The sequence below is a fragment of the Carcharhinus amblyrhynchos genome, chromosome 11 (genome assembly GCF_965287045.1).
Source record: "Carcharhinus amblyrhynchos chromosome 11, sCarAmb.v2.hapA, whole genome shotgun sequence".
NCBI classification, from domain to species: Eukaryota; Metazoa; Chordata; class Chondrichthyes; order Carcharhiniformes; family Carcharhinidae; genus Carcharhinus; species Carcharhinus amblyrhynchos.
Genome location: NC_137334.1, coordinates 66440519 through 66453409, shown reverse-complemented (window position 1 = coordinate 66453409; position 12891 = coordinate 66440519). Strand labels below are relative to the sequence as shown.

The window sequence follows — 12891 nt, the reverse complement described above, 5'->3', positions numbered from 1 at the left end:
GCATTTTGCTTCGTTAAAGCCAGGTTAACTTTGTCAAAAGTATAAATTTATTTGAATTTAAAGATGCTAAAAAATTAGTACAATTGATTTGTTAATGTCTTCCCTGAATTCACAGTGGTGTTAATTGAAACAGTGTATTTCACATCACCACAGATGTGACCAGAATTGTAAAGGAAGAAAAGGCAATCATTGTTGCATCATTGGGATATGGTAGTGGTGACCCTGTGGTCAAAAATGACACTACAGAGGACGGGAATAGATTTTTTGACCATTAGTTTCTATCGTCCTTACTGAATAAAATTGTCAATTGTACTTCTGAAGCGACCCCATTTGTATATTTTTTTTAATTTGATTGTTGTGCTTTTGGACGTTTGCATTTGATATTTCACTCACAGTCAATGCCAGAAAGCAATCCCATTTCAGAACTCCTTTCCCTAATGAAATAGAGGCCGGAATTCTGCAGCCTTTTACGTCAGCAGGATTCTCTGGTCCTGTTGCAGTGAATGGAGATTTGGCTGAGGGCCCAGTTCTCCATCCTCTCTGGCAGCGACATGAACAGCCAGAGAATTCTGGCCAGAGAGGGCTTTTATCTGTGTAATATCTTGGTAAATATAATACAACTCAGTAATTGAACAGAAAAGTACTTGCCCCTATTCTCTTACTTGCCAACATCTGATTTCCTTTAAGTATTTTCAAAAAAAAAGCTTGGCACAGTGGTTTGCACTACTGCCTCACCGCGCCAGGGACCCGGGTTCAATTCCAGCCTTGGGTCACTGTCTGCGCGGAGTTTGCACATTCTCCCTGTGTCTGCGTGGATTTCCTCCTACACTCCAAAGATGTGTGGGTGAGGTTGATTGACCATGCTCAATTTCCGCTTAGTGTCAGGGGGATTAGAAGGGTAAATATGGGGTTACGGGGATGGGATCTGGATGGGATTGTTGGCAGTGAAGGCTTGATGGGCCAAGTGGCCTCCTTCTGCACGGTTGATTCTATGATTCTATGAAACTGAGGTTGAAACTATAAACCAAAAAACAATGAAAAATATTCAGTTCGTAGTGAATAGTATTTAACACAAATTATAGCCTCAGTTCTCCTGAATTAATTCTAAATGATGCCTTACTTGTGACTAAATGATGCAACAACCAAAATAAAAAATAAACAAATGTGGTTGCTTCAGAAGTACAATTGACAATTTTATTCAGTAAGGATGATAGAAACGAATGGTCAAAAAATCTATTCCCGTCCTCTGTAATGTCATTTTTGATAACAGGGTCACACTACATATCCCAATGATGCAACAATAATTGCCTTTTCTTCCTTTACCACAGATGTGACCAGAATTGTAATGTGAAATATACTGTTTCAATTAAGACCACTGCTAATTCAGGGAAGACATTAACAAGTCAACTGTACTAATTTTTTGCATCTTTAAATTCACATCAATTTCTACTTTTGACAAAGTTAACCTGGCTTTAACTAAGCAAAATGCTCCACTGCATGTACCAGAATCTTAATTAAAAACCTGAAATTTCTGTTAACCACCTTCAGCTAACATAAAAATCGATGTGTTTCCCACTGGCATTGGCTGCGCCACTGAGGAGTCAACCACTTTAAAACTCAGAAAAATGTCCCCACGTGAATTATGCTGGTTAAATGTGCCAGGGATGCGAGGCTCCCAAACCAGTGATCAGCTGACATTCAAGAACACTTCCTGCTTTCTCTTCTCTCAGAATTACTGAAGGAGGAATAACCCAGTCTCACATTAATGCAGGAAGCATTTCATGTTGGATCTTTTATGAGACCAATCTTTGAGTTATAACTGTGGATTCACCTCCGACAGTCTCTAGTGTGGCTAGAACCCAGAACCCAGAGCCTGTAAAGGTAGCATGGTAGCACAGTGGTTAGCACTGCTGCCCCTCAGCGCCAGGTTCGATTCCCGGCTTGGGTCACTGTCTGTGTGGAGTTTGCACGTTCTCTCCATGTCTGCGTGGGTTTCCTCCAGGTGCTCCAGTTTCCTCCTACATTCTGAAGGACGTGCTGGTTTGATGCATTCTCCTGAACAGGCGCTGGACTGTGGCACCGAGGGGAATTTCACAGTAAATTAATTGCAGTGTTAATGTATGCCTTACTTGTGACTAATAAAAAAAAATTTTAAAAACTGAACTGCTTCCCAAAAAATCAGTTAATTAAAATGTCTATTTAAAATAGATGATACAACTGAATCAAACATGTAGTTCTCCCCAAGACAGCTGCATCTCTAAGGTTCTCTCTTTCCCATGTATCCATGATAACTATCCAAGTGTAGTTCTGAAATTGCACTCAATGCAGGAGTATCAGGGTGGCACTGTACACTTGGGTTTTGAGCTTGTACACAATAAAGCAGAGAGACATAGGTTAGCACATATCAAATCTTATGAATTTCCAATCTCACCTAAACATTAGAAGGCAAACAGTCTCCACACAGGGAGGTAGAGTTACCCCAATACCAGCCCTCGCATATCGCCTAGTCACCAATTGCCCACCATCTCACTCATATCTGCTAAAATAAAGCTGCTTTCTGCAGAGACTTGAAAAGAAATGCAGTGTTAAACAAATGGATACAGACAGAACAGTTGTGACAAGAGGAAGTACTTCAAGTTTAATGGAGGGTGAACTGATTGTATCAACAGTGAACTGTTTGATCTGCCCAGGAGCTGTCAGTCAGAAAAGCTTTTAGCAGCTAATGGACTATCAGTTCCTTGTGTAAACAAACCTTGGCTAATCCCCTCGTTGATCTGCTGTGGAGTTATCAATCAAAGCAGTTCCAAGAGGTTTCAGAGCTGCTGTAGCTCATTCAAGCTAGGCAGGGGGATCTCTCTCATGAAATTCAATGCTCCTGTCAACTAAAGCAGTTCTGAGGTTTCAGAGCAGCTGGGGCTTATGAGAGAAATCAAGGAGATGCCTCTAGTGAGATTGCGTGCTTCTGTCAATCAAAGCAGTTTTAAGAGCTTTCAGGCCAACTGGAGTTTGAGCTGAAACAAAGGATCCCTATCACTCAAAGCTGTCAGAGAGCACTGGTAACACACGAAGCTTCAGAACTCATCCAAGAGGAAGAATCCCTACTGTAGAGTACTGCTGTGATTTTGAAGGTTTCAGGGGACATGGATTTTACTGAGACCAGAATACTTCAAAAGTTCTGCAGAAGACAGAATATAATAAAGTTGTAGCGGCAGATGAGCCCCAGGGGCAGAGGTTCCCCAGTTGTCAGGATAATTTGTCACATTATTCACATTTTTTTTTATTGCCCTAGTGCAGGATCCCAAACTGTCTCCCAAATTGGTAGTGCTCGCTTGCTCTAATGCAATGCTTTAATGGTATGCAAACATGAAGTTGAACTGACCCAAAGCAAACTTTGCTTTTTTGCTATGGATGTTTCTTTCCCTAAGGCACATCACTGGAGTAGTGAGGGTGCACTGCATTGTCAGAGGAGTCATCTTTCAGATGAGACCCCAACTGCTTGTGTGGGGGGATTAAAAGATCTACTGTGGCACTATTTTGAAGTAGAGAAAACTGTTGTGCCTGGTGACCTGGTTAATATTCATCCTTCTTAATCAGCATGACAAAAACAGATTACCTGGTCCTCATCACTTTGGTGTTTGTAGAAGCTTGTTGTGTGAAAATTGTCTGCCACATTTCAATATTACAACGGTAATGTGGATGGCACAGTGGTTAGCACTGCTGCTGCATAGTGGTTAGCACTGCTGCCGCACAGTGGTTAGCACTGCTGCGTCACAGTTACAGGGACCCGGATTCGAGACCTAGCTTGGGTCACTGTCTCTGCAGAGTCGGCACGCTCTCCCCATGTCTGCATGGATTTCCTCTGGGTGCTCTGGTTTTCTCCCATGAACCAAAAGACATGCTGGTTAGGTGCATTGGTCATGCTGAATTCTCCCTTGGTGTATCCGAATAGGCGCTGGAGTGCGGCGACTAGGGAATTTTCACAGCAATTTCATCTCCATGTTATTGTAAGCCTACTTGTGACACGAATAAATAAACTTAACTGCACTTCAAAAAATTCTGCAATGCTGTAAAATTATTTTGAGACATCTGGTGGTCATGAAAGTGCTATGTAAATTGAAGTTTTTTTTATCTTCTATTTGATTAGGCCGCAGGCATAAGGAGGGAGAGTTTGGCGCACTTCGCTGGGAACTGTAAAAATCTGCCCAGGCAGCAGTTTTTTAAAAGGCTGTAGCTAGCTTTTAAGAGAAGTTGTGGTTGACGCAGGAAAGTGAGTAAATTAGTCACCATGGAGCAGTGACAGGCAGCACTTAACTCTTTAATGCCAAAATGTTGGATTTTGGATACTGCACAATTGAGGAACAACTGATCAATTGAATCTGATTTAAACTGAACAGGTATATTTTTCTAAAAAAAAGACACAACTGTGTGAGGCAAGCATACATTCATAGAGAAAGCTGTGAGTGGATTGAAATGATAAGTGACCAAGAATATGGCTTCTAAAATGGGAAATTTGGTAAGAGTTGGAATTTGCTACAGAGGGATAGAAGGTGCCAAGTAGGTGAGTTGCTATCTATATAAACAATTCAAGTGTTATGGTAGAACAAACAAAACATGACCGTGGCAGGAAAGACAGTGATGTTATATCCTTGCAAAATGTTGGAGTTGTTGAACATTTGAGCAGTACCTGGCCAAACTGGGGAACTGTTGTCCAGTCCAGTTGCTTGAGTTCAAATAGCTAGAATTTGATAATGAGATTGGGATAATCCAGCATGTCATGGATGCAGTTCGAATAGGTTGTCATATCCAAAGAGAAAGAGGGCACAGGTGGATGAGGAGCAAAGATAGGTAACTTTGGGAAGGGGAGAAGCATGCCTGTTGTAGATGCCATCTAATTTCATTCTATCAAAATTACTGGAAATATAGATTCTATAATGGGTGGACGATGCACTCTATCAGGTTACCACTCTTGTCAACACAATTTAAAATAACGCCTTGTGTTTCAGATCTGTACAGATGTGGATGTTCTCTGGCTGACTGGTCAAATGGCCAAAGTAGTGCTTATTTTTAAAAACATCACTGTCTTTCCTGCTATGATCATGTTTTGTTTTTTCTACCATAAGGTTTGTATTGTTTATAAGATAGCGACTTGCCTACTTGGCATCTTCTATCCCTGTGTACCAAGTTCCAACTCTTACTAAATTCCCATTTTAAAAGCCATATTTTTGGTCACTCATCATTTCATTCCACCTGCAGCTTTCTCTGTGAATGTATACTTGCTTCACACAACTGTCATTTTTTTAAAAAAATACCTTTTTCAGCTTAAATCAGATTCAGTTGATCAGTTGTTTCCCAATTATGCAGTTATCCCCAGTTATTCTGGCTAATTACATGCCATTAGTTTAACATCCGTACTTGTGGAAAATATTTGCGCCCCCTACGAAGAATTGTCACATATTTAGATAAAGAAAACATACTTACAAGTAGCTAGCGTGGATAATGTAATGTGTTTGACAATGTAAAATTCTTTGGGGAGAAATATATTGAAGAAAGTTTTTATTATGATACAAGACTTAAGATTCAGAGTGTAGAATTAGAGGGAGGGTAGGATTAAAATTAGTTCGCAGGAAATAAATAAAAGAGATGATGTTGAGTGTAGTTCTCCAGAATAGTTGGAAGTAGTTAGGTCCCACAGGTTTGTATCCTGGGCCTGTTTCTTGGATATAGGAGTAGGGAGTGGTGGTGAATGGTGCAGAAGACAGAAAACTAGGAGGTGTAGCTAAATTTTTGCAGAGTACAGGAAGCTGCAAAGCGATTGATGAGGTGGACAAATGTGCTTTCATTTTTTAAATAGAGTCATAGAGTTTACAGCATTGAAATAGGCCCTTTGGCATCCATGCCGCCCTTTTGTTTTAAATCTCTAAGCTAGTCTCAAATGATCGCATTTGGCCCATATCCTCTATACCAATCTCATCCATGTAACTGTCTAAAGCTTTTTAAAAGACAAAATTATACCTGCCTCTACTATTACCTCTGGCAGTGTTCCAGACACTCACCACCCTCTGTGTGAAAAAGTTGCTCCTCTCCCCACTCACCTTAAACCTATGCCCTCTAGTTTTAGACTCCCTGTCTTTGGGAAAGGATATTGACTATCTAGCTGATCTGTGCCCCTTATTATTTTATAGATCTCCAAAAGATCACCCCTCGGCCTTCTACACTCCAGAGAAAAAATCCCAGCCTTTCCAGCCTCTCCTTACAACTCAAACCATCAAGTCCCGGTAGCATCCTAATAAATCTTTTCTGCACTTTTTCTAGTTTAATAATATCCTTTCTACGATAGTGTGACCAGAACAGTACACAGTATTCCAAGTGTGGCCTTACCAATGTCCTGTACAACTTCTACAAAACGTCCCAACTCTTATATTCAATGTTCTGACCAATGAAACCAAGCATGCTGAATGCCTTCTTCACTACTCTGTCCACCTGTGACTCCACTTTCAAGGAGCTATGAACATGTACTCTGAGATCTCTTTGTTCTGTAACTCTCCCCAACTCCCTACCATTGAACCAGGGCAGGACTTGCTCAGTTAATCGACCAAAATGCATCACCTCACATTTGCCTAACTTAAACTCCATCCGCCATTCATCAGCCCACTGGCCCAATTGATCAAGATCCCATTGCAATCGGAGATAACTTTCTTCACTGTCCACTATGCCACCAATCTTGGTGTCATCTGCAACTTACTAACCATGCCTCCTATATTCTCATCCAAATCATTAATATAAATGACAAATAACAGTGGATCCAACACTGATCCCTAAGGCACACCACTAATCACAGGCCTCCAGTTTGAAAAACAACCCTTCACAACCATCCTCTGTCATCTGTCATCAAGCCAATTTTGTATCCATTTAGCTATCTTACCCTGAATCCCATGAGATTTAACCTTTGTGCAACAACCTACCATGTGGTACCTTGTCAAAGGCCTTGCTAAAGTACATGTAGACAACATCAACTGCACTGCCCTCATCTACTTTCTTGTTTACCCCCTCAAAAAAACTCAGTTAAATTTGTGACACATGATTTTCCACTCTCAAAGCCATGCTGGCTGTCCCTAATCAGTCCTTGCGTCTCTAAATGCCTGTAGATCCTGTCTCTCTAAATACCTTCCAACAGCTTACCCACCACAGATGTGAGGCTCACTGGCCTGTAGTTCCCAGGCTTTTCCCTTCAGCTCTTTTTGACCAAAGGCACAACATTTGCCAAACTCCAATCTTCAGACACATGACCTGTGACTATCAGTGATTCAAATATCTCTGGTAGGGGACCTGCAATTTCCTCCCTATCCTCCCACAATGTCCTGTGATACACTTCATCAGGGACAGTTTGTCAGTACGTATATGGGGATGCTGTAAAGCAGCAGTAATGGCATTGTGAATAGAAGCTGGTTTGGTGCTAGTAAAGAATGGTGGAATTTGGGGATGCAGTTTCACAGGATATCATAGAATCCCTACAGTGTAGAAGGAGGCCATTTGGCCCATCAAGTCTGCACCAACAACAATCCCACCTATGCCCTATCCCTGTAACTCCACATCTTTACCCAACTAACATCTCTAACTTATGCATTCCGGGACACTAAGGGGCAATTTAGCATTGCCAATGCACCTAACCTGCACATCCTTGGATTGTGGGAGGAAACCAGAGCAACCGGAGGAAACTCTCTCAGACACAGGGAGAAGGTGCAAACTCAACACAGACAGCGACCCAAGCCGGGAATTGAACCCAGGTCCCCCTCGCTGTGAGGCAGCAGTGCTAATCACTGTGCCACTGTGCTGTCAGCACGTCAGGCTGATGAAGGCATAGAGACAGAATGGAATTCTAGGTTTCATCTCAAGAATTAGAGTACAGAAGACAAAAGGCAATAATCATAAGGATAAGTTATGAGGAGAGATTACATAAATTAGGCTTGTATTCCCTGGAAGTTAAAAAGTTAATGGGTAATTTGAATTAAATCTTTGGGATATTGAGGCGAAAATGTAGAGATAGATGGATGGATGGAGAGCAGTCTGTTCTGCTGGTTAAGAAGTCGAGTGATCTTAAATCCACATCAAAATGTTCGCAGAAGTTAATCTCAGTCCCTTTAAAAAAAAGGAGCTTCATTGAGAGACAATTGGCAATGCAAGTGACTGGTTCTTTGTCACTTTCCTCTTACCCCCTCCAGTGGTGACTGCCCAAGATTTACCCACAGTAACACGGACACCTACCGCTGCGTTTTAGACCAGCTGACCATTCCCCCACCCCGGATATTCTGGGATGGTTAGGAGCTCTTATGCCAACTGAGCAGATCTGTGTATTTTTCAGGCCAAAAGCCTGATTGAATCTGATTGCTGTATTTCTGTTGTTAATTTTATTATTATTTTTGTCTGGCATGATAAAGCAAAAGGAATACATTCCAAAAGATGCCTTGACAAAAATACGATTTTTTAAAATGCAAAAACATTGGCCATGTCATTGTTATTTGGAGCATAAATTTAATCTTATACTTAGGTATTAGTGTCACAAGCAGGTTTACCTTAACACTGCAATGAAGTTAGTGAAAATTCCCTAGTCGCTACACTCTGTTCGGGAACATAGAGAATTTAGCATGGCCAATGCACCTAACCAACACATCCTTTGGAGTGTGGCATGAAACCGGAGCACCTGGAGGAAACCCACGCTGACACGGGGAGAATGTGCAGATTCTGCACAGACAGTCACCCAAGCCAAGAATTGAAACCAGGTTCCTGGCGCTGTGAGGCAGCAGTGCTAACCACAATGCTACCATGCCGCATTACAACTCTTCTAAACCATCCGGCACCTTTATGGTATAATGGATGTTTCTGGAGCATTGATGTACTTGATTAAGATCAGATTCTTAGTAAGGATTGTTCCATTCTGTCACAAATAACTACGTACTACTGTCTGAAGTGGAGATTAGATGTGGTTTATGCTCATTCACATTTGGCCAACAGATGGTGCAACTATTCATGTTGTGCTCTGTTAACAATAAAATACTTGCACAGCAACTGAATAATTATATGAAAATGGAAGGTGAGTTAATCTTGTTCACTTTAAACCCTGGTGAAATACCACTGCGTGACCAAATAAATGTGTTGCCACATGTTTGCTTGCAGAGCAGATGCTTAAAGAAAATAGCTTATGCTGTTCCAAGGTGGAAGTTATTAAAAATACATATGTTATATTAAAAGTATCCTTGTATAATTCTGTTTCATTTAAAGGTTCAGTAATTTTATCATCCAGTGAGAGGGTATTTTAAAGAAACATGCTGACTGTCTTACTTTACGACAAACCAGTATGAAGTGTACTTGCTCCTATAATGATTATTGTTTCTTTGGTTTAAGTTCAATTTCTTGTTTATGTTGCTAGCTGCAAAGAAACACAGAGCTGCATCAAAGTGACATAGCAGTGAAGTTTGTTTACGTGTAGCTGTCAAATGTATGTGAGGCTCAGCTTTCATGCCACACTTTGTGTGTTGAAAGACACCTACAGGTGGCAACGTCCCATGTCGCTCTGAACTTCTGGACAAAAATGGACAATACCGTGTGTGCAACGTTTTTGCCTTCCGGTTGTGTCCTCTGTTATCCACTGTGGAGCCTCCTGCAATGTGCTTTCCACTGAGCTGGCCAGTTGTGGCAATGATTTGTTAAGTGTGGTATGACTTGGGACTGGTGTAATCTGGTCTTCAAATTACTATCATGTCACCGTTGGGAGATGCTCAGTGGAGGCCTAATTGGCAGCTCCTGGGGACAAAGTAAGAATCAGAAAGAGGTATCCTTCATTTGTTCAATGTACCTCTTAAAAGCTAGCCCAAAGTATCATTGTAAGAGGTCTCACAACACCAGGTTAAAGTCCAACAGGTTTATTTGGAATCACAAGCGTTTGGAGCACTGCTCCTTCACCAGATGAGTCTCCTTAGATTAACTTGTTGGTGGAGGAACTCGCCTGATGATGGAGCAGTCCTCTGAAAGCTTGTGATTCCAGATAAACCCATTGGACTTTACCCTGGTATTGTGAGACTTCTTGCCGTGTCCACACTAGTCCAATGCCGGCATCTCCACCTCAAAGGATCATTAGCAGAGGCTGCCTGCCTAGTGCTAAATGATATCCTTCACAGGGACAGTGCGAATGAGCAATAGAAAAAAGATGGTGAACCAACTGGATGAGATGCATGTAATCAATTCTTTACTGTGTTTCAGGATGGAAGAGACTGTAAGGAATCTTCTCCAGAATCAAGGCACACAAGGGCAGAGTGCAGGAGCCACTGCTGAGCTTTTAAAAGCATGTCAGGTATTGTTTCATTTGAACCACTGTATTCAGCTATTTTGAACAAACTGTTTAAGGATTTCTAAATAATCTGGTTATAAATAACTGAAACAATGCAACATTTGGAAATGAGGACTGCAAGCGTTCAAATTAAGATTGTAGATAGTGGACTGGGAAGTTCCGGTTTGAAAATATCTGCTGAGTTCAAACAGAAGAGGAGTGACTGGATCCTTGCACTGTGCCTCAGATCTTTGTATTTTTATTGCCAGCAATTTCAAATAAACTCAGGGTGTCACAGGGATGGGGCCAACTGAGGTCGGTAGGAGGGGAGCGAAGAAGAGAACTCTGCAAAAGTGGGGGCTAGTGGTAGGGCTGCCGATCAGGAGTCTGGTGGTCGGGTAGGGGGAGACTGTTGGGGGTTGTGGCGATTGGGGAAATCTATGTGGGGGGGGGTTTCTGTGGGGGATTGGCAGTCAGGGGAATCTGTGGGACATTGGCAATTGGGAGGACTCTGTGGAGGGGGTGGTGGTTGGGGCTGGGGGGGCGGTGGGGGGGGCGATGTTCATAGGGTGAGGGGGTTGACAGATCTCTCATACACTGTATACAAGTCTACACAGTATGCGAGATCAGGGTGTATACCTAGCAATCTGCAGCCGATTTCCCCGATTTCTGGTTTTCAGAATTTTGTGACACTCTTGTGAATTTTCCTATCCTGCCTGCCACGGGAATTGTAGCAGACGTGGAGAACCATGCAAAGCTCTGTTGTTCTTGGGCGGGATATTCCGGTGTTGGGGTGAGCACTGCCAGAAAAAAACGCCCTTCGAATTTTTTGGGGAAAATTCAGCTGTCGATATTGCTTTGGGAACTGAGAAACCCTCAGGCTACTGTTTCAACATCAACTGGAAGGGCTTTCAATAATCCAAGCAGTCAATTACCATCTCTCAACTCCACAAAGCCAGCTTGATTTCCAAAGCTCCTAGAACAAAGAACAAAGAAAATTATGGCATAGGAACAGACCTTTCGGCCCTCCAATCCTGCAGCGACTGTGCTGCCTGACTGAACTAAAATTCCCTATCCTTCTGGAGACCATATCCCTCTATTCCCATCCTATTCATGTATATGTCCAGACGCCCCTTAAAACTCATGATCGAATCTGCTTCCACCACCTTCCCTGGCAGCAAGTTCCACACACCCACCACCCTCTGTGTAAAAAAAAAACTTGCCTTGTACATGTCCTTTAAACCCTTGCATCTTAATTGACTCTAGTAATTGACTTTTTCACCCTGGGAAAAAGCTTCTGACTATCCACTCTGTTCATGCCTCCCATAACCTTGTAGGCTTCTATCAGATCATCCCTCAACCTCCGTTTTCCAGTGAGAACAAACCAAGTTTTTCCAACCTCTTATAGCTAATGCCCTCCATACCAGGCAACATCCTGGTAAATCATTTCTGTACCCTCTCCAAAGTCTCCACATCCTCTGGTAGTGTGGCGACCAGAATTGAACAGTATATTCCAAGTGCGGCCTAACTAAGATCAGACTTCCCAAGTGGCCTAAGCACAGAAACCCCATCCTGCTGCAGCGTTGCTCATTTCAAGGATTTTCATATTGCAATGGTATCTCCAACCAGAAACTCTTCAGAACAACCCTACCACAAAGGCAAGATCCTTCATCTTCTCAGAATCTGGAAATCCTCCCCAACTCGTGTGTATGCGCACGTGTGATTTTTTTTTAACTAATTCATGAGACATGGGCATCACTGGCTGGCTAGCATTTATTGTCCATTCCTGGTTACTCAAGGGGAATTGAGAGTCAACCACATTGCTGTAGCTCTGGAGTCACTTATAGGCCAGACCAGGTAAGGATGGCAGATTTCCTTCTCTAAAGGACATTAGTGAACTAGATGGGTTTTTCTAACAATCGACAATGGTCATTATTAGATTCTTAAACCACCATCTGTCATGGCGGGATTCGAACCTAGGTCCCCTGAACGTTAGCCGGGTTTCTGGATTAATAGCCTAACGGTAATACCATCAGACCATCGCTTCCCATCTGTGAAAGAAGTTAATCAGAATGTAAGGTTGCTGCCACCACATAAACACAATGCAAAACACCTGCTTCCAGACAGTGATGAGAAGAAATCAGTGCAGTTAGCCTGTCTCTCTCTCCTGTCCGTAAGACCAGGGTCACGAGTGAGTCTGAAGGATTAAATTTCAATTGCTTGCCCACATCTAGCAGAGTCTGAAACTTGTTGGCTCAGTTCCCTAATCTTTTCCAATCTTGTATTTGAACTGTTTGTTTCTCCATAATTTGCAGCCTCAAAACTTTTGAATCATCCGCAAACTTGGACGGTATTAATCTGACCCCACTTCTAAATTATTTATGGACATATAATCAGTGACTCTTGCGACTATTTATTAATCACTATGTTGCATTCACTTGCAGCATCCTCTGAAATCACTTTTTGCTTCCTCTAATTGAGGAAACTTTAGAGTTACTGCAGAAGCTGAACTCCTCCTGCTCCTATCTTCTATGTTTCTAATGGGGAGAAAGCAGGATTAAGCTATTGAG

General features: G+C 42.2%; 1 protein-coding gene across 9 annotated transcripts in view; it reads left to right on the top strand.

The window, feature by feature from the left end:
- Positions 1-12891, top strand: part of nckap5l (NCK-associated protein 5-like) — a 567643-nt gene that overhangs the window by 291172 nt on the left and 263580 nt on the right. For all 9 annotated transcript variants that reach the window (XM_080199314.1, XM_080199316.1, XM_080199313.1 and 6 more), the window contains one exon: positions 10255-10345. In XM_080199314.1, coding sequence (XP_080055440.1) covers positions 10255-10345 — 91 coding nt within the window. The remainder of the gene's footprint in view (positions 1-10254; positions 10346-12891) is intronic.